Source organism: Anomalospiza imberbis, chromosome 23 (genome assembly GCF_031753505.1).
Source record: "Anomalospiza imberbis isolate Cuckoo-Finch-1a 21T00152 chromosome 23, ASM3175350v1, whole genome shotgun sequence".
Taxonomy (NCBI): domain Eukaryota; kingdom Metazoa; phylum Chordata; class Aves; order Passeriformes; family Viduidae; genus Anomalospiza; species Anomalospiza imberbis.
In genome coordinates, this window is record NC_089703.1 from 4,293,882 (window position 1) to 4,318,937 (window position 25,056).

Here is a 25,056-nt window from a genome sequence, read left to right on the forward strand (position 1 = left end):
GGGGATTTGGGGGATTTCGGGGAGCGGCACAAGGGGGCGTGACCGGGGGCGTGGCCCGGGCCGCGGGAGGTGTGGCCGGGGGCGTGGCCCCGCGGGGGGCGGGGCCGGCTCTCGCCATCTTGGCGCGGAGCGGCCGCACCCGGCTCGGCCCCGGCGCTCGGCCCGGGGCGGGCGCTGCCCCGCCCGGCATGCGGGGCCCGGCGGCCGCCCGGGAGCTGCTGGACGACGCGGACAACGAGGAGGACGTGTCGGGTAGGCGGCGGCGGCGGCGGGCGGGGGGCACGGGCGGGGCAGTGGCATCGCTCCCATCGGTCCGGCCGTGCCGCGGGCGATCGCCGCTATCCGCGCGCCCCGGACCGGAGCGGTCTGTGCCGGGTCCTCCTCAGTAGCCGGTTCCCCCTCGGGCCGTGCCTGGAGGCCGGCTGGTTCCCCGGGCTGGGCTTGGTGCAGCGATGCCCACCCTGTCAGACCTAAACCAGCACAGCATGAATCAGTGAATCATGGAATCGCAGGATGGTTTGGACTGGGAGGGATCTCAAAGACCATCCAGTTCCACCCCCTGCCATGGGCAGGGACACCTTCCACTAGAGCAGGTTGCTCCAAGCCCCGTCCAACCTGGTCTTGAACACTTCCAGGGATGGAGCATCCAGAGCTTCTCTGGGCAAGCCGTACCAGGGCCTCTCAGAAGTCGAGAGAGCAATACCTCCTGACCACTCCAAAGTGGTGTTGCTGTGTGAGCTCATAAATCAAAAATAAAGACATAGCCCTGAAGCCCTGTGGAAACTGGCTGGGATGCACTGGGTTTGGGGAGATAATGATGGGAAGGGGAGCTGTGCATTAGCATCAGTGCCTCTGCCCAGGGCCTGAGCTGGTGAGAGCAGCCCAGAGCAACCTGGCAGCTGTGGCTCCCATTTTCCTCATGAGCCCTTCCTGTCCTCCACTGACTGTGTTTTTGTGAGCCCTGCCTGGGGATCAGAAAGGTGAGAGGCAAGTGCTCCCCCGGGATCTGCAGGCCCAGGTGAGCAGGAGCAGCAGCACACGGGATGTCCCCATGTCCACCTCTGAGAGCGCAGTGTGGGCTGCCCACACCTCTGTGCTGGGCGGGAGTGGCAGGAGGATCTGGGCGTGGGAAGAGCTGAGGCTGGTGCTGCTGGGCAAGACCCTTGAGGGGCACCAGTGGGGCAGCTGCCAGTGTGAGGGTCTGCAGGAGAGGCCACAGAGCTCTGTGTCTTGTGGCCCGAAGCTGCTGCTCAAGTGTGCTCCTCTGTCATGGTGAGCGTGGTGTCCTGTGCCTGTGCAGTCTGTCCACGTGAGCTGTCCCTTTTGTCCCCAGAAGAAGATGATGGGGTGCTGGAAGGATTGGATGAGTTTTTTGCAGAAGACCAAGTTGTGATACAGAAAAAGAAGAAATCCAAGAAGCTGAAAGATGGCAAGGCTGCCAAAATCAAGAGGAGGAAGAAGGAGGTAACACTGCATTTTCTCACACTGGGCTGAGGCTCTTCAGCTGTGGTGCAGAGGCAGCAGCTCAGAGTGCTGCTGGCAAGCACCTCTTGGGTCTCTGTGGATGGAAAGAAGGGTCATTATTGGGGTTTGCCCTCACTGAGCAGGTGCTCTCCCAGCCTGGGGAGGTGATCCTCTTGCCCCTGGTGTATCATTCCCAGCTTGGCTGCTCAGGAGTGGCAATGTCCCCTGCCCGTGGCCTCTGGGGAGCAGCTGGGGGGAAGAAGGGGCCTCCATGGCTCCAGGCAGTGATGCAGGCACCTACCCCACAGGAGCAGCTCGGCTCTCGTGGGTGCACTGGTGTGTGCAGTGGTACCGTCTGGCCCCATGTGTTGAGGTCCTCCTGCCCATACCACAGCGCAGCATCTGGGGACAGCAGTAAATCTTGCTGACATGTGCTGCACCACCACGGCATCTGGGGCTCATGTTCCAAGGAGGGAGATGCAAGCCACCGTGTTGGGACATGGCTGGGGCAGGGCTTGGAGGGTTCTGTGGATGCTGGTGTTGGCTGCACTCATTCTACCTGTGTGCAAGTGAGGTGGTCCAGGGGCCTCAAGAACTTGGCACATGGACTGGCTCTCAGGCCTTTTGTAGGAAAACCAAGGTGAGGATTTGTGTCCTCAAGGGTCAGGCCTGAGGCTGCACTGGAGGTGTGCTGCTGGGGCAAGAAGGCTGTCTGGCACTGCTCCCAGAGCCCAGCTCACTGATGCTGTGCCACATGGGCTCTGCTTCTCGCCGTCCCGTCCCCCGGCAGGGCTGGACATGAGGACAGGAGCAGACATCTTGTGTGCTGGCCCTTTTCCTGCCTAAACATAGACGGGCTGCTGGGAAGAAAGGGCGAGCAGTGACGGTTCCTCAGCGCCCCCACTTCCCTTGCTGGGGCTGGGGAGAAGCTGCTCACCCAGCACAACTGGGCACGTCCTCCCCTTGCCAAAGGAGCTGTAAACAGATCTGCTGGATGTGCTACGGGTAGTACTGTGATGAGCTGCTGGTTTAAAGACAGGTGATTCCATCCTGCACTGCCTCTTGCTGTCGTGGCCCCAAGGAAGCTTGTTTCCGTCGTGACCATGGTGATGATCTCTTTCTGCAGATACCACACGGGCTCTCTGCCCCCTCTACCTCTCCCATTCTTAGGCACAATTTTTTCCCTATGCTGTTTTCTGAGAGGGGTAAAATAAAACACAGCTCCAAGGTATTTTCACCTCTGCCCCTTTGCTGTTGCTGCTGACCTGCCTGAGCCCTGCAGCTGGGTGTGTAGCTTGTGCTGAGCTTGGCTGCTGCCGAGCTGGAGATAGGGAGGAAATAACATGCTGAGAGCCCCCATTTTTTTAAATAATGCCTTGTGTGGGTATCTCTAACCAAGTTCCACCTGTGGGAGACTGTCCCCTCTGTCAAAGCCAGGGAGAAGCTGGTGCTGGAGCTGTCGCTTGGCATGAAGCAACACCCTGGCCGCCCTTGGGGTCATGGGGGTAAAAGATGGAAGACTTTGAATGGGGCTTCCTTTTCCTGAACTTCTCCAGAGTTGTGGGGGCAGATGAGCCTTACCCCTGCTAGAGGCGGGTGGGAGTGAAGTGCAGGCCTTGGTGTGAGACCAGTGCCTGTGCCCGCTGCAGTCCCCGGGCTTCATCGGGGCTGCCACGCCGCACTGCCGCGGGAGTTCGCCGGCACCAGCCGCAGTGGAGCTGGAGGCGACGCACGAATCGGTGCCGCAACCCCGCGGAAAAAAATCCGCGCGGAACAGCCGGGCTGTGGCTGGAACCCCAGCGCAGGCAGATGAAGGTCCTTGGCAGGGAAGGCAGCGGAGAGGGAGATTCAACCTGTACTGCAGCAGTTCCCATGGAAACCAATTATCCTGTGCCCAATTCCAGCTGTTCCTAACTCCGCTGAAGGAGCGGCGCGGCTGCTCCGAGCCGGGAGGGACCGGCCAGCCGGGAGGGAGCCCCGGCAGCACCGGGGATCAGCGGCCGGGGCCGCGGCGGTGGCTCCGGGCAGGAGGGGCAGAGGGAACCGGGATCAGGGCTGGCGGGGCTGGGCGCTGTGCTGGATGGAGCCGGTCATCAGCCCCGGCGAGCCCTGGTGCTTCTCGGTGCCCCGAAGGACCGGGTGGCATCTAGAGGGACCTGGACAAGCGAGGAGGGGCCCGTGGGAACCTCGTGCAGTTCAACAAAACCATGTGCAGGTGCTGCACCTGGATCACGGCAACCCCCGATAGGAATCCAGGCTGGGCGATGGGCAGATCGAGAGCAGCCCTGCTGAGGAGGGTTTGGGTGTGCTGGTTGGTAGGAGGCTGGACATGCCCTGACCGTGTGTGTTGGCAGCCCAGGAAGTTACCTGAGTGCTCTGCCCAGCAGGCAGCCACATTCCTTGGGATGGCGATTCATTGTGTTACCGTCAGTGTTGTGCAGTGGGTCATGACCTCTCCAGAAATAAACAAAAATATCCCCTGGGCAGTCCCTGCTCTGGCTCTTCCAGCACAGTGTAGCCATGGAAGCCTGCTCCTTCCTGACTGTGGGGAAGCAGAATGCATCCATCCGTTGGAGATGGGTGGTTTCGTGTGGGAGGAGAGTAAAGTGGGGACAGGCTTGTGCTTCACTGTCCCTTTCTGTTTTAGGGGAGCAATGATGAAATGTCAGAAAATGAAGAGGAAATCGAGGAGAAATCAGAAAGCGAAGGGAGCGACTATTCTCCCAACAAAAAGAAGAAGAAAAAACTGAAAGACAAGAAGGAGAAAAAGCCAAAAAGGAAGAAGAAGGATGAAGAGGAGGATGACAATGAGGATGGAAGTTTAAAGGTACAAAAGACTTCTTTACTCTGAGCTGGTCCTAGTGCCTGAAGCCGGGCTTGCACAAGGGGAGTTGAGGGTTTCATGAGAAACCCTTGAGTTTGGCAAGGATGAGGTTGCAGGTGAATGGCTGGGACAGGAGAGATTCTATTTCCTTGGTACTTATCTTGAGTGCAGGGAGAAGTTGAGTTTCTTGGAGCTGTGAAACCTGCCAAGACCTTGTATAGTGTTACATGGTGGGGAGCATTTGCATGGTGCCATGTTAATTTGTTTCTTGGGACTGCATGAAGCATTAATTTGTTAAGTGCTTGCGAGTGCTATTTCATAAATCCCAGAAACAAATCCCTGCATATCACTGACTAGGGAGATACGGAGCACATGACAGAGCCAGCCTTGTGCTGCTCATCTGCAGAGCCGTGGCTGTTTGCGTTGATGATGACTCTCTAAATCTCCAGGAGCCCAAGAGCTCAGCCCAGCTCATGGAGGAATGGGGTCTCGATGATGTCGATTATGTTTTCTCAGAAGAGGATTACCATACTCTGACGAATTACAAGGCTTTCAGCCAGTTCCTCAGGTAGGGAACTGTGGACCTGGTGGTTGAGTTTTGGGCATTGCTCAGTCAGCAGATGAAGATGTGGAGTCAATTCTGCATCACCAGCTCCTTGTCATTTCATCCTCCCAGCTCAGTCCTCAGAACTCCATTTATTTGGAGGATTGACTGGAGACAGCTGACGCATTTGTCTCTCCTGCTCTCCAAAGCCCCATATTTTCTGTATACTTACTCGAAAAGTTTCATGAGAAAAACAGTGTTACTGAATTTCTGTTGGTACCATGAGCCTTTCAGAGCACAGCAGGTATTTCAGGGAAGGGAGGTCTCTGAGGAGATTTAGGTTTGCTCCCCTTGCATATATTTGCTTAAGGAAGCTGTGGTTTCTGCTGCCCCCCCATGAAACTCCTGCTGGGAGGCACAGCTGCCACATCTTTTGGGCTGAAGCACCAGCATGGTGAGGGCGGGAGCAGACACACAACCCAGTGCTGCTAAACGTGGTTCTCCCTCTCCCCTGCCCTGCAGGCCTCTGATTGCCAAGAAGAACCCCAAGATCCCCATGTCCAAGATGATGACGGTGCTCGGTGCCAAGTGGCGAGAGTTCAGTGCCAACAACCCCTTCAAGGGCAGCTCGGCGGCGGCGGCTGCGGCAGCTGTGGCTGCAGCTGTGGAGACTGTCACCATCGCCCCGGCGCTCCCCGCCAGCCCCCAGCACTCTGCCCTGCCCACCGTCATCAGGAAGGCCAAGACCAAGGAGGGCAAGGGTGGGTGCCACTTGTGGGGGGCTGCTCTGCCAGCTGAGCTGGCACAAGGCTGCAGAGCACAAGCTTCAGCAAACCTGGGAGGAAAAGAGGGTGCCAGAGGGGTGTCTGCAGCTCCTGTTGTGCTTGCAGAGGTCCTTGAGAGGCATGTGGTTCATGAACCATGGCAGATCGAGCCTCTGGGTCTGCTGGATGTTTGGTGGTTTGTGGCAATTAATTAAGCTGAGCAGTAGTGGGAAAGTAGAGGGATGTCCCTTTGTGCCGTGTTCCACCTTGGGAAGTTGCTGTTCCACTGTGCTGGGGGGTGATTTGGGTGACGGTTGTTTGTGGAGTACCAGACAAGTTTTCAATTTCTTCAGGTCCAGGTGTACGGAAGAAAATCAAGGGCTCCAAAGACGGGAAGAAAAAGGGGAAAGGGAAAAAGATGGCAGGCTTGAAATTTCGGTTTGGAGGAATCCCCAGCAAAAGGAAAAAGGGCTCCTCTGTAAGTTTGTGGGGCTTTGGGTCTGGGAGGGAAGTACTGGGACAAGCCCTTGTTGGGGATGGTACACCCAGCCCATGTCAGGGTGTCACAGCCTCCCTTTTGCCCCTTTGTGGGGCACCAGGCCCTGATCAGCACATCCACTTCCACCCGTGTCCAGGCTCAGATTTGTGAGACTCGTGTCCGGCCGCAGCTTTTGCTAAAATCACATGACCCTGTTTACTTCCAGCAGTGCGGGTGATAATGCCATCATTTCAGATTTCATTTGCAAAGGAATTCTTCAGGGCTTGCACTGCAGCTGAACCGTGCATCACAGAGAATTCTGGGATGCTTTAATTGCATTAGCAGGGCCTGCCCACGGCAGCTGGAGTCCCGTGGCTTTGCCTGGGATGCCACAGCACATTGGGCTCTTCTCAGTGCACCAGTATCAGGCATGTTTCAAGGACTTAGCAGCATTTAAAAGAAAAATTTCCCTAGATAACAGTCACTGGGAGCGGGGCTCTCCTAGGTGTTGATAATATTAGTCAGACCCCCTCAGCTCACTGTGTTGCAGTTCCAGCTTTCATTTCCCTAACACAGCCTGTTTGCAAGCACATCTGTGTGTTGAAGGTTGAAGGGCAGGAGCCACTCATTGCTGCAGATTTTCAATCGTGTATCACAAAAAATTCCTCCTGTGCTCACATTCACCTTCCAGAGAGTCACAAAGAGCTCCTGCAGCTGGAGCCTGAGCACCTGGTTAGGAGTGTGCAGGCTGGGGATTTGCATGCTTGAGTCTCCCGAGTAAGAGTTCAGATGTATTACTGTGTTTTGACTCCGTGGAATGCTGGGCCTGTTTTGACTCCTTTCATGCTATGGGAATGCCAAGTGTGAATGCCTGCATGCATGGACACAGGAGGGATGGCACGGCTGAAATGGGTGTCAAAAGAGAGAGGGAGCAAAGTTCTGCCAAGTACTGGAAAAAAGGGGCCTTTGGATGCACAGGATGGGAGTATAGGGTTGCTCCTCTCCAGGAGAGCACAGTCCCAGCGGTGGAATGACAGCTGGGGTACCAGCACTTGGACTGGGCGTGCTTTGCTTTTTCCCTCTGCAGAGTGAAGAGGAGGAACGGGAAGAATCTGACTTTGACAGCGCCAGCATCAACAGTTCCTCCATGCGCTCCGAGTGCTCGGCTGGCCTGGGGAAGAGAGGGAAGAAGAGGAAAAAGAAAAAGAGGAGTAGGCCATCCTTTGTACTCTGTTCCTGTTCTGTTTGGATTTCCCTCTTCAGACGGTGCTTCCCTGGCCCGTGCAGCTCCGGGCTGTGTCTGGCACTGGCTCGGAGGCAGAGGATGTGCCGGTGCCTGTCTGTGACACACACAGGAGTGTGTGTCTGTGTCCACACACTCCTGTGAGTGGAGTGTGAGGTGCTCTCTTGGTGTCCAGGCCCTGCTGCTGGGGGCTCGTGCCTGCAAGGAAGTTTCAGAATTTGTGGAGTTTCCAGGGAAGTGATTTTCTGAGGAACAGCCCCTGGAGACATGTGGCTTGTGGCAAGCTCCCAGCAGAGCAGGGCAGGCTGTGGGTGAGAAGGTGTGAAGGCGAGGGATGTTTTGTCTGTGTGAGGTGTGCAGTCAGGCAGAGGCAGGTGGCAGGGCTGTGGTAGCGTTGCAGGGGTAGGGAGGCATGTGAACCATGGAAAGGATCTGTCAGGATCTGCCAGTGGCTGTGTGGGCACATCTGTGTGTGTGTCCCTTCATCCCTTCCCAGGTGGATATTGTGCCATGGCACCTCTGTCCTCGTGCTGCTCTGGAGAGCAGCCCCCTGTGCTGAGCACGTTGCCTTTTTGTCTTGTGTCCTTGTTTGGGATGAGATATTTCAGATCCTTTGGCTTCTTAGCTTTTTTGATGGATTTTTGCTTCCAAGAAATGGAAGGGCAGCTTCTGGGCTGGCCATCAGTTAGGGTGTGACACTGGCCAGCCTCCCCATTGGTCAGCGAGGCTGGGCTGGCTGGCTAGCCCCATGTCTTGTGTGTGAAGGGCATTGCTTGTGGCTTGTGAGGACCCTGGTGCTGGAGGTAGGCAGCTCCTGCTGCGTGCTGGAGGAGTGGAAGGTTGGAGTTCCATGCCAGGAGTTTGTGGCAGAGCTGGGAATTGAGATGAGCCATTCTGGCACTTGCAAAGCCTCGTTCCTCTGCTCCTTTTCCCTTCCATGCTGTGTTGAGAGTGCTCCTGCCTCTGTGCCAGGGAGCCCTGTGGAAGAGCAGAGTAGTCCCAGGAGAGGAGTCCTGTCCTTGGCCGTGTCACCCTTGCATGGTGCGTTTGCAGCTGGTGCTGGTGCCTGGGGAGGTTTCTCTGACCGGCCTCCCTTGCAACCTCTCCAGGTTCTGGCATTCTCCATTGAGAGCCTGAAGGAACCAAAGGATGATACAGTGTGGAGAGAGAAAGAGAGACAGAGGTGAGATGATGCTGTGTGCAAAGGTGAACTGTGGTGCTGAGGGACAGAGAGGTAGTGGGAATTAACAGGAGGGGTCTGAGGTGAAATGCTGTCCTTATTTCCTTAACTGTATGGTAGAGGAGCAAGTGTCCCATTCCCTCCGGGAGAGCTGGCTGCTCTGCCACCCCTCTGACTGTCACCTGTCCCTTGCTTGCAGCTGAAGAGGGGGACGGGTACGAGACCGACCACCAGGACTACTGCGAGGTGTGCCAGCAGGGCGGGGAGATCATCCTGTGCGACACCTGCCCCCGCGCCTACCACCTGGTCTGCCTGGACCCCGAGCTGGAGAAGGCCCCCGAGGGCAAGTGGAGCTGCCCCCACTGTGTGAGTGGGGTCGGGGCCCCTTGGGAGTGGGTGGCCTTCTGGTGGAAACCCTGGGTGTTACACTGGCTCTGCTTCCCCAGGAGAAGGAGGGCATCCAGTGGGAGCCGAAGGAGGAGGAGGAGGAGGAAGAGGATGGTGGCGAGGAGGAGGAGGATGACCACATGGAGTTCTGCCGGGTGTGTAAGGATGGAGGGGAGCTGCTGTGCTGCGACACCTGCCCGTCCTCCTACCACCTTCACTGCCTGAACCCGCCGCTGCCAGAGATACCAAACGGTGAATGGCTCTGCCCACGCTGTACAGTGAGTGTTACTAGCATTCCCATTCCTTACTCGGTCCCTGCTCCCACACCTGCCTGGCCTGCCAGTGGCTCTCTGGCTGCTGCTGCCCCTCACTGCCCTACCCTCTGCCCCAAACCCCTCCCTGAGGAGTGTTGCTGCCAGGTGCATGTGCTTGAGGACAGAGGGAAGGCTCTGGAAGGCTCTGCTGCCTCTGTGATCTCCCTGTGAGAGTTGCTGGCTGGCAGCCAGCCTGGTTTCTGATGGGATGTCAAGCCTTGTTCCATATGTGGCCTGTGGAGAGGGGCCTATTCTGCCTGGTGGCAAGACCTGTCCCCATGGGGGATGCAGAAGGGTCACGGACACTTCTCAGGCACCCTGCTCTGGCTGCTGTCTACTTAGCACCGAGAGCCCCCTTCTGCCCCCTCAGTTCCCTGCTCTAGTTCCCCGTGGCCCCTGGCAGGGTCTCACCTTAAACCCTGTACTCTTGCCTGTTTGCCTCTGTATCCCCAGTGCCCTCCCTTGAAGGGCAAAGTGCAGCGCATCCTGCACTGGGCCTGGAAGGAGCCGCCGGCCGCCGCGCTGCCGCCCGTGCTGCCCACCGCGGACCCGCAGCCGGTTCTGCCCCCGCCCAAGGTGCTGGAGGGCATCCCGGAGCGCGAGTTCTTTGTGAAGTGGGCAGGCCTCTCCTACTGGCACTGCTCCTGGGTCAAGGAGCTGCAGGTGAGCCCACGTGGCATTGGTGTAGAGCCCCTGCCCGGCCCTCTGCCCCAGTGCCCGCGGGCTGAGCGTGGCTCCCTCCTGCTGCAGCTGGAGCTCTACCACACCGTCATGTACCGCAACTACCAGCGGAAGAACGACATGGATGAGCCACCGGCCTTTGACTACGGCTCTGGGGACGAGGACAACCAGAGGGAGAAGCGGAAGAACAAGGACCCCCAGTATGCCAAGATGGAGGAGCGGTTCTACCGCTACGGCATCAAACCTGAGTGGATGATGATCCACCGCATCCTGAACCACAGGTGAGGAGCCTGTGAGGGAAATTGTGCCATCCTTCTGCAAGGCCGAAGCCTTGGGCTGGTGGGATTTCATCTTCTGGCCTGTGCTGAGGGCTCTGTTGCAATTCCACCACCTTGGGCTAGTGGGATTTCAGCTTCTGGCCTGTGTTGAGGTCTCTGTTGCAATTCCACCACCTTGGGCTGGTGGGATTTCAGCTTCTGGCCTGTGCTGAGGTCTCCTTGCAAGGTCTCCTTGCTTCTAGGCTGAAGGTGAGGCTTGAAGGAGATCCATGCTGCCTTATTTTCATTTCTGCTATGTTGCACATTAAAAATAGAGTTATAGCAAATTTTACCAAAGGTGGATGCACGGTGTTGTTCCACTTTTCCCATCATACAGTTTGGGTCCTGTTACGGACTAACCATTCCAATGCTGATGGGGATGGTGCTGAGGGGAAGAGTTGGAGCATGTGGCTAACTCCCTTACAGAACCTTGACACTGATGTTTCTTTTCTGTAGAAGAAATTCCCTGTGAATGAGGTGTGCTGTGCAGAAGGGCTTTCTGCATCGAGTGGCTGGAGACATGTTTTTGTTGAATTTCTACATTTCAAGTGGCAGCTCGAAATATCAAGCAGTAGCAGCAGCTCTGCTGGGAGGCTGTGTGGCAGGAAGGAACTAAAGCTGCCTGTCTGATTTTTGTGTGAGCTTTACCTTGTCCACTAAAAAGGCAGCAGGTTTCCCTGTAGGCACAGTGTCAGACTTGGAAGTGTGTTTATTCTGTTTTTAGTGTAAGCAGAACTTCCTAGAATGGTGAATGCTGCAGGTGAGAGGGGAAGCACTGGTATCCATCCAGGCCTGGTGAAACAGAGAAATGAGGTTGTTAGTGGAATGGAAAAGCAGCCTGTAAAGCTTAAGGGTTTGACACCCTCACAGATGAATAGGCATTTCTGCTGGAAATGTTGATACCTCATGCTTTTCTACCTCAGTTTGGATGTCCTGGTGTGTAGGTGAAGGCAGAGGATGAAGTATCCAGCTCTGCAGAAGCAGATCACGGCAAGCTGCTCCCAGAGGCTGGTGGCATTCCCTGATCAGCTTTCTGTGCCCTGTGTTACAGCTTTGATAAAAAGGGAGAGATCCATTACCTGATCAAGTGGAAGGACCTGCCCTATGACCAGTGCACCTGGGAGATCGATGACATAGACATCCCCTACTATGAGAACCTCAAACTCCTCTACTGGAACCACAGGTATGAGCCCACAGCCAGGGGAGCTGGGCAGAGCCAGGGCAGCCCCTGCAGGTGTTTGGGACAAGGGGGACACAGAGATGCCCCCCCTTTTGAACATATTGACACTGCTTGCAGTGATTTGTCTTCAAAGAGCAGTGGCCCAGCATTGATGAAGGCTGGCCCTCCTGATGTGCCATTTTGGGGCTGCTGGGCAATCCCACCTGCTCGTGTGCAGCCTGTGCTCCCCTTCCCCCGTGTCTGCACTGCCATGACATTCATGGTCTCCATGGCCATGCTGCCTGTTTTGGGGGAAAACCACAGTACTCTGAGTTTGCTGTTCTTCATTCTGGAGACTGTTGTGTGGACTGTTGTGAGGGGAAAATCAATGCCCTGTGAGTGCCCGTGCTAACTGGGCCAGAAGAGCTTCTGTGGGGAGATTGGCAGTGGAGTGTGGGAGGTGTCTCTGTCCCTCAGCTCAGAGCTGAGAGAAGAGTGACCCCCTGCCCTCCCTGACATGTGCTGGCTGTCACAGGGAGCTGATGCTGGGGGAGGACACGCGCCCTCTGAAGAAGCTGAACAAGAAAGGGAAAAAGCTGAAAGAGGAGAAGCTGGAAAAGCCTCCAGAAACACCTCTTGTGGATGTGAGTGAGGGTGGTGGGGACAGTGTGGTGGCATGGGAACCTGAATGGAGGGAGGCTGTGTGAGCCCTTGTCCTGTCACATTGTCCTCCTCTGGTTCCTTTGGGGACCCTGTTTCCATTGAAAATTCTGGAGTGGTGTTGCTGTGAGGAGCCTGGGGGCTGGGCTGTGCCAGGGACCATGTCTGTGTCTCCTTTGGAGCTGTTGGATGTTACAAACCTAAAGAGGGGTGTGCTTGGGTGCAGGGGAGGGAGAGGTAGGTGGTTTTCACTGCTCTGTGCCATGGCTCTCTTTTCAGCCTACAATGAAGTTTGACAAGCAGCCGTGGTACATTGATGCCACGGGAGGCACGCTGCACCCTTACCAGCTGGAAGGGCTGAACTGGCTGAGATTCTCCTGGGCACAAGGGACAGATACAATCCTGGCTGATGAGATGGGGCTAGGGAAGACGGTGCAGACTATTGTGTTCTTGTATTCCCTGTACAAGGAGGTGAGTGGAGCACCTGGCAGTCCCCGAGGTGGCTGAGAGCTGCTGGGTACGGGGAGAACAGCCTGGGCTCTGTCTTCCTGAGCAGGGCCACTCGAAAGGGCCGTACCTAGTCAGTGCCCCCCTCTCCACCATCATCAACTGGGAGCGTGAGTTTGAGATGTGGGCACCTGACTTCTACGTTGTGACCTACACGGGGGACAAGGAGAGCCGGTCGGTCATCCGGGAAAATGAGTTTTCTTTTGAAGACAACGCCATCCGGAGCGGGAAGAAGGTCTTCCGGATGAAGGTGGGAGCTGAGTCTGTGCCTGTCCCTTCGTTCATCTGTCAGTAAGAAGGGGAGAGGAGAATTTGACCTGGAGAGGGAGGCTGGTTAGATCCCTGATCAGCTTCCCACTGAGGGGAAGCATTGTTTACAAACGTGGAAGATTTGTGATGAGCTTTACACACTTCTGCCAGAGCTTTTCTATATCTGTAGCCCCCTGCTTGGTTCTCGTGTTGGGGTGTTCTGCTGGCACGACTCAGCTCTGTGCCAGGCAGTGCAGCCCTTCTCATCTTGGATCCCATGCAGCAGCAGCAAAGGTGGAGGCTGTCCTGTTGGCTGCTCTCTTATCCCAGCTTTTGTCTCCCTCTGCTCCTCCAGAAGGAAGCCCAGATCAAGTTCCATGTCCTGCTCACGTCCTATGAGCTGATCACCATTGACCAAGCAGTGCTGGGCTCCATAGAGTGGGCCTGTCTGGTGGTGGATGAAGCACACAGGCTGAAGAACAACCAGTCCAAAGTAGGTGGCAGGCATTTGTGAGTGATTTTTTTTCCCTCTCTTTTAACATCCTCTGGCATTAAAAGCACTTGAGCTGCAGGGGAGGCAGCAGCCTATTTGCCTGACAGTCCTTGGACAGGCTGTCATGGAAGGGAATTGATCCCTGTCCTTCTTTCCCCTTTACCTGAGGCTCAGTGCAGTCTCCAGCTCCTGGGATGTTCACTGTCCCTGGTGCAGGAGGAGACGAGTGGTGTGACCCAGGGATACACAGGATTGCTGCCTGTGCTCAGTGGGAATGGCTGGGAGCAGGACATGCTGGCACCCTGCTCTGCATGCCCAGCATGGGGGTCGCTGCTCAGTTTCCATGCGCACCCTGCAGAGTCCCACAGTGACACGTTGGTTCCTAGCGGTCCTTGTCACCCAAACTTATTTCTTTTCCAGTTCTTTAGAGTACTGAATAGCTACAAGATCGATTACAAGCTGCTTCTCACAGGGACTCCGCTCCAGAACAACTTGGAAGAGCTCTTCCACCTGCTCAATTTCCTGACTCCAGAGAGGTTTAAGTAAGTTGCACTTACCCAGGCCATCAGGGTGGCTCCTCATGAGCATTATCTCCTCTTGTGCCTCGAGAGCTCTGCCCTGGTTTTTAAGTCATAAAGCAGCAGATCCCTTTGCTTTCACGTGCCCCTGTTGCTTAGTGCCATGGGGGTCTGGCTGCTTCCACAGCAACCTGGAGGGGTTCCTGGAGGAGTTTGCAGACATCTCCAAGGAGGACCAGATCAAAAAGCTCCATGACCTGCTGGGTCCCCACATGCTGCGGCGGCTCAAGGCCGATGTGTTCAAGAACATGCCGGCCAAGACGGAGCTGATTGTGCGCGTGGAGCTGAGCCAGATGCAGAAGTGAGTGATTCCAGTGCATTCCCCAGGGGTGTCTGGCTTCCCCCAGCATGGTGAGGTGTCAGTGGGGATTGAGGGGTCAGAGGCACCCTGCTGGCCTGGGGCCTGCTGCAGGAATTGTGTCTCACCAAGAGGTATGTTCCATGTGGTTGAACTGGGCCCTGTGCAGTCCTTGGGGCATGGGAGGCTGGCAGTGTGGCTCTGCTGGCTCTGGGGGCATGAAGAAAACACCGAGGCTGAATCCCCTTCTTCCATTCCTGGCACTAGGACATGGCCTGTGCTGCTGATGTGCCGGGGTCAGCCTGGAGCATTGCTGCTGCCCCAGCTCTGGTTCTGCTAGGCTGACCTGTTCAGCTTCAGTGGCATCTCCTGCAGCTCAGGGCACCTGCAGGAAGGGCCTGTCACTTCTTCCCCACCTGGTGGGCAGGAGGGCTTGGCTGGCACCCAGCAGAGGGTGGTGGTGGAGGTGCTGTGCCCCTCAGTCCATCCCACTGCCAGGGCTGTGATCCCCCCAGAACAACTGGAAACACCCAGCACTAGGTGCTAAATTGCTTTTAAAAACCCTCCATATGTCCCTTTTGCATCTCCAGTGACACTAGGGGGGTTTAATTCAGTGCCCTCCTGTTTGTGCCAGTCCCACACCTGCCCCAGCTGACACGGTGCCTGTGCCATCCTCCCTCCTGCAGGAAGTACTACAAATTCATACTGACAAGGAACTTCGAAGCCCTGAATTCGAAAGGTGGTGGGAACCAGGTCTCACTGCTCAACATCATGATGGACCTGAAGAAGTGCTGCAATCACCCATACCTGTTCCCTGTGGCAGCTGTGGTACGTCCCCTGCCTTTGCACCCTTGGACGTGTCTCAGTGTTGAGTGGCAGCTGCTTCCATGATCCTGCTTTGGTGAACACTGTGGGTTTCCATGCGAGTGGTTTCATACAAGGACTTAAGTTTTTTGTTTTGGAAACACGAGTGATGTTCTCCATGAGGTTAATGCGGGTTGTCCTTGTGGGCACTGACCATGCTGCCTTTACAGGAGGCCCCTGTGCTGCCCAATGGATCTTATGATGGGAATTCTTTGGTCAAATCTTCTGGGAAACTGATGCTGCTCCAAAAGATGCTGAAGAAGTTACGGGACGGGGGTCACAGAGTTCTGATCTTCTCGCAGGTGAGAGCAGGGAGGGATAATAATAAATACATTTTTAAAGGAATTTTTAAAAATTATGTGTGGGAAATTTGTGCTGGGAACAGACAGAAATAGGTGGAATAGCTGGTGACAGCTTCTCCCCCAGGCAGCCATGGCAGTAATGGTCCAAGGGCTGTGTCCCAGCTCTCTCCTGAGGGACTGCCTGTCATGTTTAAGAGCTCTGTTAGCTCAGGATAGAAAAGAGACAACAGTCACGAGGCTTCTCTTTGGGGAGGGGCAGTCAGACACAATTCCTTCCTGCTGGCAGAGTTGCCTGTAGGAGATGAGATCTGAGTGTTGCTGGCTGTGCTGTGCCTCCACCACCAAGGCCTCTGGGCAGTGGGCAAGGACCGTGCTGGACCAGGGCAGCTCCCCTGGGGAGGCAGGGGTGTTTGGCCATGCAGACCCTCTCACGCCAGGGTCTCCTTGCCCCGTAGATGACAAAGATGCTGGATTTGCTGGAGGATTTCCTGGAGTACGAAGGCTACAAGTACGAGCGCATTGACGGGGGCATCACCGGCGGCCTGCGCCAGGAGGCCATCGACAGGTTCAATGGTACTCACCTTCCTGCCTTGCTGAGGGGGCCATGGGGGGATGACAGTGTGTGGCCAGCAGCAGGTCATCTGCCAGTGCCCAGAGCTTGTGCCACACTCGCAGGTGTGGCTTCCTGTGGCACGGTGGGGCTGCTCGTACCACGCTGTTAAGCCCCTGAGTTGGTTCCCACAAGGAACTCTGACTGTGCCAGCAGCTGTTCAGCTGGAGGTGCTCCTGCCTTTCCCTCCAAGAGCTCAGCAGATGACAGAGCTTCCCCTTTGCTCTGGAGCTGGGTTCTGCAGCACCTGGTTCCTGGGGAGCGATGTGTTTTCACTCCTTGACACCCCTGCCTCTTGCTTGTCAGCTGCGGGAGCCATTCTGTCCCTCTGAAATGGTGCTGCTCCTCTCTGTGAGCTGTGCTTCTTTCTGTCTCACCTCTTCCCACCTCTGGGTTTGTCGTTCTCAGCTCCTGGGGCTCAGCAGTTCTGCTTCCTCCTCTCCACCCGCGCCGGTGGTCTGGGCATAAACCTTGCTACGGCCGACACTGTCATTATTTATGATTCTGACTGGAATCCCCACAATGACATCCAGGTTTCTGACTTTCCCTTTTCCTTCCTGTATAGTAAGTACCTCTGTGGCTGTGCTCTGTCTTTGCACACCCTCAGTGAGATTTCAGTATCTTCTCTTGAGAGCTGCTGACACTTTCTCCCGTGTTTGTGGGTGTTTCTCCTCAGCAGCCCCCTTCCCGCACCCTCTGGCCTCATCCTGGCCTCTCTGCAGTCTAGGAGACACCTGACATATAAAACTGCCTCTCCCCTGTGACATTCTCACTTCTCCCTCATACTTGTCCTCAACTGGGTGCCTCTCATGCAGCTTGGGGGGTGAGAAGCATGGCCCTCTTGTCCAGCCGGCATGGTGCCACCCCCGCCAGCTCCGTCCTCTGCCCGCAGGCGTTCAGCAGAGCTCACCGCATCGGGCAGAACAAGAAGGTGATGATTTACCGCTTCGTGACCAGGGCCTCTGTGGAGGAGCGCATCACCCAGGTGGCCAAAAGGAAGATGATGCTCACCCACCTGGTGGTCCGCCCGGGGCTCGGCTCCAAGTCGGGCTCCATGACCAAACAAGAGCTGGATGACATCCTCAAGTTCGGGACAGAAGAACTCTTCAAGGATGATGTGGAGGGTGAGGTGGGAATGCTCTGTGTGGGGCAGGGCCCTCTCTGAGCTGCTGGGGCTCACTCTTCTCTCCCTGTGCCACAGGCATGGTGTCTCAGGGACAGCGGATTGCAGTGCCAGATGCTGTTACCCCTTTCTCGGACACACTGTCAACAAAAGGGGGTGCAGCAACCCCTGGCATGAAAAAAAAGCATGGTAGCACCCCACCAGGTGTGTAGCCCCTCTTTGCTGCTGGGGGGGACTCATTCCCCTCCCTATCCCCTCACCTGAGCATGCCTGGCTCTGGAGCAGACTGTCCAGCACCTGATTTGCACTGCTGTTCCCCTGGCTCTGCTCTCCAGGTGACAATAAGGATGTAGATGACAGCAGTGTGATCCACTACGATGACGCTGCCATCTCTAAGCTTTTGGACCGAAACCAGGATGCAACTGATGACACGGAGCTGCAGAACATGAATGAGTATCTCAGCTCCTTTAAAGTGGCTCAGTATGTTGTGAGAGAAGAGGACGGTGTGGTAATGTGATCAGTATCATGTCTTACAATCACCCCTTTGTACATCCCTCCGTGTTCCCTCTGCTCCCTCTCTTGTCCCTGCGAGTGCTTGGCATGGGGCAGGACCCTCCCTGCTCTCTCTCTGTGACTGCTCGAGCCCCTTGTCTCTGGCTCTGCAGGAGGAGGTGGAACGGGAGATCATCAAACAAGAGGAGAATGTGGACCCTGACTACTGGGAGAAGCTGCTGCGGCACCATTATGAGCAGCAGCAGGAAGATCTGGCCAGGAACCTGGGGAAAGGGAAGAGAATCCGCAAGCAGGTCAACTACAATGACACCTCTCAGGAGGACCAAGGTATGGCCACAGGTGCTCGGCTCCCGACCAAGCTCACGGGACGGACAGAGCTGTCACTTGGTGTCTCTCTGCAGTTGGTAGATTGCCTGGATCTGTACTTCCCAGATTCTAAACTTTCCAGTGTAGAAATTTTCAAATATTTTTTTTTTTATTTGTTGGTCTGTAAACTCTGGTTTTGCTGGAAGAATCTAGGAAAGACATGTCTGTGGGCAAAATATTTCAAATTCTGTTTATGCTGCATAACAGAATGCTAATTCTGTAAAACCTGAGAACATGATTTCCTGTTGCTGTGTCCCCCTCTCCTGCTGCCTGGCAGTGAATGCCTGTCATGCCCACAAGCATGCTCTGACCTGTCTAGCACATCCCTCCCAGGCAGGGTCTTCTAACCTGGCCTCCCTTGTGTTCTGCAGAGTGGCAGGACGAGCTCTCTGACAACCAGTCAGAGTATTCCATTGGCTCTGAAGATGAGGATGAAGACTTTGAAGAGCGGCCAGAAGGCCAGAGTGAGTTGATGTGTTTGTTGATACTTCCTGGGATTTGGAAGCATCAGGAGTGTCTGGGTTGGCGGGACTGGTGGGCCCAGGGCTTCTGTTAGGGGACTGTGTCCCTGCTTTCTATCAGGTGAGGAGCTTTCCAGGGCAGGGAAGGCAGCCAGCTTCTTCCTTGGCCTCTGCAGTACTGTGGTCTGCTCCACCACGAGGACCAGGCATGGTCCCCCCTTGCCTGGAAAGGGCAGAGGAGTGTTCTGGCCCGGGGAGTGGTGGCTGGAAGGGACCCTGCAGTCTGGGCAGATGCTGTGGTGGGTTCTGCTCCTGTTGGGAGGGAGGGCAGGAAGCCTGGGGCACATGAGGTGTCTTTCCTTGGTGCCTGGCCCATCCATCACTGAGGCTGCTTGGCTCTAGGTGGCAGAAGACAATCACGGAGACAGCTGAAGACTGACAGAGACAAACCTCTCCCTCCTTTGCTGGCAAGAGTTGGGGGGAACATCGAGGTGAGCCTCAGCCTCAGCCAGAGCATGGCCAATGCTGTTGCTCCCGTGCTGCCTGAGGGCTGGATCCCTCTGTGCTGAATCACTGGGACATCAGTCCTGGTCCAGCAATGCCTGTCACAGCTGTGAGGCTCCAGGATGCCGCGTGCTGCTGAGGCCACTCCGTGATCCCAGCGATGCCTTCGCTTCCTGCAGGTTCTGGGCTTCAACGCCCGGCAGCGCAAGGCATTCCTGAATGCCATCATGCGCTGGGGAATGCCACCCCAGGATGCCTTCAACTCCCACTGGCTGGTCCGGGATCTGCGAGGGAAGAGCGAGAAGGAGTTCAGGTACAGAGGTCCTGGCAGGCAGGCAAGGCTTGGGAGCCTGCACCCTTTCACTGTGGGCTCTTCTTGGGGAGGCAGTTTCATTGAGATGGCGTCTCTGGTTCCCTTCTTGGGCGTGAGACTTTCCTCATCTGTGGGTGACGGGATCATGTGTGTGCTGGGTTGAGCAGGGCGGCCATGGGCCAGGACTGAAGTCTGGCTTCCCTGCAGGGCCTACGTGTCTCTCTTCATGAGACACTTGTGTGAGCCCGGGGCTGACGGCGCTGAAACCTTTGCGGACGGCGTTCCCCGAGAAGGGCTGTCTCGCCAGCACGTGCTGACTCGCATCGGGGTCATGTCACTAGTAAGGAAGAAGGTGGGTGAGTAAAATTATGAATGGGCCTTTTCAGGAATGTTCTGGACGCTTTTCCCAATGGGGTGGGTGCAGCAATCCTGCCACTTGGTCACTCTGTGGGTGAGCAGCCTGGACACGCCAACTCCGTGGCACCAGCTGGGAATGTCCCTGCTCTGTTTGACCTGACCATGTGTGTCTGTCCCAGGTCCAGGAGTTTGAGCATGTCAATGGGAAGTACAGCACCCCAGACCTGCTTCTTGAGGGCCCAGAGAGCAAGAGATCCAGCGAGGTTGTGTCTTCAGATCCCAACACGCCTGTCCCGGCCAGTCCAGCACACACACACACAGGGCCAGGGGCTCTTGCAGGTATCCAGGGGGTTGTGGCTGGGGTCTGGCTTGGGAGAGAAGTGGGCCAAGACACCAGGAGGTTTTGCAGGTGCTTTACCCATCGGGCCCTGCTCAACAGCTTCCTGGCTTTGCTCTTCCTACAGATAAAACAGAAGCACAGCTGGGGTTCCATGAGGAAAAAGACCCAGTGGAACAGAAGCCCAGAAAGGTGTCCGACAGCCAGGTGAGGTGGCTTTGTTCAGCATCTCCTCCAGGAAATTTCCCCTGCTCTGCCTGAGAACTTGGGGTACTCCCTAGGGAAGGGAGGGCTGGGCTGATCTGGAATGGATGCTTGGCCTTTAGGTACCTGCAAGTGCTGAGGTGGAGAACGAAGAGCACCTGGAAAGCTGCGACAGCAAGGAGAGGCCAAGGAAAGAGAAGCAAGAGGATTGTGAAAAGGCTGAGCCTTCTTCTGAGCCCCTGGTGAAAGGTGAGGCTGTGTATCTTCTCTGTGTCGCTATGGGAAACCCGAATGTCACAAATTCCTGCAGAAATTCCTGAAAAAACAAGTTGTAAATTGCATGAAATGGTCATTTTGGGGGGCATTTGTTCCTTCAGATGTCTCAAGGAAGAGGGAAAACTAAATACATTTATTTGATAAAATGCAGAAGAATGTTCTCTTTGATGTTCTTTGAGCATCTTGAACTTACAAACAATATAGTCACTTTACCCTAAAAGGGAAAGTCTGTCTGGATAAGTAGGTTGTTCCCTGCAGAGCATTTTCCATGTCAAGCATTTCTTGTAGGCCTGTTCCCTCCTGCAGACGAGAGGATTCAAGAGCAAGAGAAGCCTTTGGAGAAGGCGGAGTTGAGCAGCAGCCCGGGGAAGGGGGAGGATAAAGAAGTCAAACCAGGTGAGGCATAAGGCTTTGGAGAGAGAAGAGTGGGAAGAATTCCCAGGGTGAGGCCAGTGCCTGGCACAGTGACAGAGCGAGCCCACAGGGTGGTGGCAAAGATGCCATCAGCACCAGCACCATTGGTGCTCAGGAGCCACGAGTGGGAACAAGACCCTCTTGGGGTGGGCACTGCCTGTGTTAACAATGGGAGCTGCTGGGAGGGGGTGGTGGCTTTTGCAGCAGTGACTGGCTGTTGATGGGACAGGGGTGGCACCAGTGGGTCTAGTGGTGGAGCACAATTTAGGCCAATTCCTTGTGTTTGCCAAGCAGAGGATGGCAAGGAGGAGGAGAAGGAACCAAGTGATGCCCAGCAAAACGGTGACAAAGAGGAAGAGGAGGAGGGAAAGAAGGATGACAGAAACATGAACTTCAGATTCATGTTCAACATTGCTGATGGTGGCTTCACAGGTGAGAGTGAGAGATGAGGTGTTGGCCTGTTCTGCAAAGCTGCTGCAGAGACTCTGAACCTGTTCAAGGAATGTGTCCCTTGTGATGGGCCATGGGTGGGCTGATGCTTGGCTGGCAGCAGCAGACCTGGGTCTGCAGTGTGCCTGTGGTCCTGCGAGGTTCCATCGCCCTGCCCGCATGCTGTGCATTGACCTGCAGTCCAGCTGCCTGACCAGGCTGTCTCCCTTCTGCTTCTGCTTCCACAGAGCTGCACACGCTGTGGCAGAATGAGGAGAGGGCTGCCATGTCCTCTGGCAAGATCTACGACATCTGGCACCGCCGACACGACTACTGGCTGTTGGCAGGAATTGTCACGTACCCTTTGACCTGGCAGAACGGGAGGCAGCGAGGCGAGAGAGGCCTCTGGGGGTGTGGGAGCTGGGCTGGTGCTGCAATGATGAGCAGGGAGAGGATTTAAGGCCTCGGTGTTGCTGTGGGGTGGTGGGCACGCTGTTGGCTGGCTGGTTCTGCCCTTGACACTTCTCCCATACCAGTCATGGCTATGCCCGCTGGCAGGACATCCAGAATGACCCACGCTACGTGATCCTGAACGAGCCCTTCAAGTCAGAGATACACAAGGGGAACTACCTCGAGATGAAGAACAAGTTCCTTGCTCGGCGTTTTAAGGCGAGTGGCAGGTCCAGGGCTGGTGAGTCCTTGTCGGTGGGAGGACCAGAGCAGCACCCTGAAGCCAGGGGGGAGTTTGCCAGCATCTTCTGTGAGCAAAGTGGGGAGTGGACTTTGTGAGGAGCTCTGAGATTTACTGGTTTATAGTGGGGCAGGGTCTGGTCCTGAATCCTTCCTCTCCTGCATCTCCCAGTTGCTGGAGCAGGCCCTGGTGATTGAGGAGCAGCTGAGGAGGGCAGCGTACCTCAACATGACCCAAGACCCCAGTCACCCGGCCATGGCACTGAACGCGCGGCTGGCAGAAGTGGAGTGCCTTGCCGAGAGCCACCAGCACCTCTCCAAAGAGTCCCTGGCTGGGAACAAGCCTGCCAATGCTGTCCTGCACAAGGGTATGTGCCTGCAGGGCTGGGGGAGCCTGCTCTGAGGCTAGGAAGGGTTCCTCACCCTCACCTGGGGAACCAAGCCAGGAGATGTCCCCCTCTTTGTTCTCTCAGCCAGGAGCTGCCTGCTCCTCTCAGCTTGCTGGGTCTGGCAGGCATCCCAAGGACCTCCTGCTTTACTTGCAGTGCTGAACCAGCTTGAGGAGCTGCTGAGTGACATGAAGGCTGATGTGACACGCTTGCCCTCCATGCTGTCCCGCATCCCGCCCGTGGCTGCCCGGCTGCAGATGTCAGAGCGGAGCATCCTCAGCCGCTTGGCCACCCGTGGAGGGGATCCAGCTGCCCAGGTCTGTGGGGACAGGCACAGAGCCCTCATTGTCAGGGTCATGGTTAGGTCAGGGCTGCAGGCCCATGTCTTTTCTCCCTCCTTGCCTCCCCAGGGCTCCTTTGGCTCTGCTCCGATCTTCAACAGCAACTTTGGGCCAAATTTCCGTGGTCCGGGGCCAGGTGGGATTGTCAACTACAGCCAGATGCCTCTGGGACCCTATGTGACTGGTAGGTTGGGGTTTTGCTCTTGGGCAGAGAAATTCAGAGGGTGGATTTGGGTGGTCCAGGAGTGCCGACAAAGGACAATTGTGAGCGAGGTGTTTCCTCTGTCACCACAGATATTTAGCAGTTCCCATGATTTTCCCCTGCAGCTCCCACTCCTAGCCGAGGTAAGGCTGCGTTTCCTGCTCTCTGTGCTCTGTTTGCTGGGGAACATGAAGGGGTGGGGGGCTAAATGGAAGTTCCATTTTGGACTGCCCCCCCAGTGCCAGTATCTGACTGTGGCCTCTGCCTCGAGCAGATCCTTCCTGCAGCCCCTCCTAGGTGGGGTTGGCATGTGGGGAAGGTCCAGATTTGCCTTATGGACAGCCCTCCTCTCTTCTCACAGCAGCCCTGGGGGACAGTCCCCTGTCCCTGGCCATGAGCCGCTGTTGCCAGAGGTCGGCAGGGAAATTGTGCCAGTGTTGCCTGCGTGGAAGAAAAGCTGCTGCCGGCACTGCCGCGCTGTCCCGCTCCCGCTTCAAGTGTGCTTTGCCTGCTGCAGCCCCCGTGGGAGCGGCGGGGCTGGGGGTTTGTGTCCGTGTACATTTTTTGCACTTTCTTATTGAAGACTTGAAGAGTTTGTCTGGGCGAGGTGGGCTGAGGGGAGGGAGGGAGGGCTGGAGTTGCGGTGTTTGTCTGGTTGTGTTGGCAGGTGTAGGGGTGAGTGGAGGCCAGTGATGCCATGTCCCAGCTGGCTGTGCTCCCCAGCTTCCCCCTAAGGGCTGTCTCTTCGTCCTGGTGGTGTTTGAGCAAGCCCATGCCTGTTGCTGCCCTGCTGGGATCCCTGGCACTGCTGTGGTGTGGCTGGGGGTCCACATGTGCTGGGCTTGGGGCAGGCAGATGGAGGGGATGTGGGTGGGACAGAGGAGACAGCTGGAACTGGGATGGGGATGCCTCGAGCGTGGTGACACCGGCAGCCGTAAGCAACGCCCCTGCATCCGCTTCGTGCTCTGTGTGTCCCGGTTTCTGTTCTGTGTTTTAATAAATCCTTTGGGAAGGACGCAGTGGAGTCTGGCAGGGGAAGGGATGGTGGGGGGGCCTGGCCATGGTCTTGGCACCCCTGTTGTTCTGCACATGTCCACACACGTACACGTGTCCACAAAAACAGACACAGACACCTACACACACACACGTGCACATGGAGACACAGGGACATGCACACATGGCCACAGACAGACATGAGAATGTCGTTATCTACACAGATACTGCAATCTCTGCATGGTGCACATGTCTATGTCACCCCCACACGTGTACCTCTTCATGTACAGCATGTGTAGCTCTATGTACACGTGTAGATAGACACAGAACTGTTTTAGATCTATATGTGTGCATATATATCTTAATGTGAGCATACACAGCTATAAATACTGATTTATTTAGGTGCTGCTATGTGGGTGTGTACCTGTGTATACACACCTGTATATTATACAGGTCTATATAATCTATTTGTGGTTTTAATAGATGTGTGTTTGTGTACATATATACTTCTGAGTGTGTGTGTAGACAGGTATGGGTAGATAACAGACATATGTACATAGGATAGATCTATACTCGTATAGATCTATATTTACAGAGGTGTATTTACACATACGTGTATGTGTAGGTAAGAATACACATACATGTATGTTTTTAATTTGAATATATGCTCATGCATACACATACATGTGTAGATGTATCTGTGTATCTACACATCTCTGAATCTCCATATCTGTTTCTCTGTATGGCTATATAGGTGGATTGATCTCTGTGTATGCGTACACAGACAGACATGTATTTGTAATTTTCATATATTTATACATAAGTGTAGATACAGGTAAAGGTGTATAGCTATCCTAGACACAGATAGTATATATGTGTGTATACACAGAGACACATATGTGTTTGTTATTTCACACGTATATATCAATGTGTGTTCCTGTTTGCACACAAACATTGATGTAGTTCTGTAGACAGAGGTACACGTATAGGTAAAGATGTAGAGGTTTAGCTGCAGGTAAATCCATGTACCTAAAGGTGTAGGGGTGTGGATGTGGGAGGTGTGCACACCGACTCTCAACCACAGACAGAGGGGAGCTTTGATGTCATGAGTGGGTCAGAAGAGACCCCCCTGCCCCATGTTTGTACACATGCACATTTATAGTGGGGCTGCAGGTGCAGCCATGGCCAGACAGCAGATAAACACACAGACATTGTGCACGGAGCTCGC

The 25,056-nt window shown here is 55.5% G+C and overlaps 1 protein-coding gene and 1 long non-coding RNA gene across 6 annotated transcripts; one reads left to right on the top strand and one right to left on the bottom strand.

Moving 5' to 3' along the window:
• The first annotated feature begins 95 nt into the window (after positions 1-95).
• CHD5 (chromodomain helicase DNA binding protein 5) lies at positions 96-23,850 on the top strand. 5 transcript variants are annotated; one of them, XM_068171427.1, is made up of 42 exons: positions 96-252; positions 1,334-1,464; positions 4,112-4,291; positions 4,738-4,856; positions 5,355-5,593; positions 5,950-6,074; positions 7,162-7,285; positions 8,697-8,863; positions 8,944-9,162; positions 9,652-9,861; positions 9,949-10,160; positions 11,248-11,379; positions 11,891-11,999; positions 12,295-12,486; positions 12,572-12,772; positions 13,127-13,264; positions 13,685-13,806; positions 13,970-14,143; positions 14,827-14,968; positions 15,175-15,306; positions 15,762-15,879; positions 16,325-16,449; positions 16,809-17,040; positions 17,118-17,243; positions 17,375-17,547; positions 17,705-17,879; positions 18,290-18,382; positions 18,782-18,870; positions 19,063-19,196; positions 19,404-19,548; positions 19,733-19,892; positions 20,018-20,097; positions 20,217-20,343; positions 20,659-20,766; positions 21,079-21,216; positions 21,462-21,570; positions 21,750-21,882; positions 22,076-22,271; positions 22,449-22,609; positions 22,703-22,817; positions 22,928-22,978; positions 23,197-23,850. In XM_068171427.1, exons 1-41 carry the CDS (start codon positions 189-191, stop codon positions 22,933-22,935), a joined length of 5,877 nt encoding a protein of 1,958 aa, XP_068027528.1. In that variant the 5' UTR covers positions 96-188; the 3' UTR covers positions 22,936-22,978; positions 23,197-23,850. The 5 variants fall into 5 exon arrangements, with proteins under 5 accessions (XP_068027528.1, XP_068027529.1, XP_068027531.1 ...); XM_068171428.1 differs by having other exon boundaries at positions 23,200-23,441; XM_068171429.1 differs by having other exon boundaries at positions 98-252; positions 1,337-1,464.
• Positions 13,138-14,833, bottom strand: LOC137461739 (uncharacterized). Its single transcript, XR_010993472.1, has 2 exons — positions 14,269-14,833; positions 13,138-14,238 (listed from the first exon to the last, which is right to left on the bottom strand). It is a non-coding gene; the product is annotated as an uncharacterized lncRNA (long non-coding RNA).
• Positions 23,851-25,056: the final 1,206 nt, after the last annotated feature.

Coding starts and splice junctions, on each gene's coding strand:
- CHD5 (XM_068171427.1), top strand. CDS start 189: ATGCGGGGCCCGGCGGCCGCCCGGGAGCTGCTGGACGACGCGGACAAC. Junction 9,862..9,948: donor CCTGGGTCAAGGAGCTGCAG/GTGAGCCCACGT, acceptor CTCCTGCTGCAG/CTGGAGCTCTACCACACCGT. Junction 15,307..15,761: donor GAGTTCTGATCTTCTCGCAG/GTGAGAGCAGGG, acceptor CTTGCCCCGTAG/ATGACAAAGATGCTGGATTT.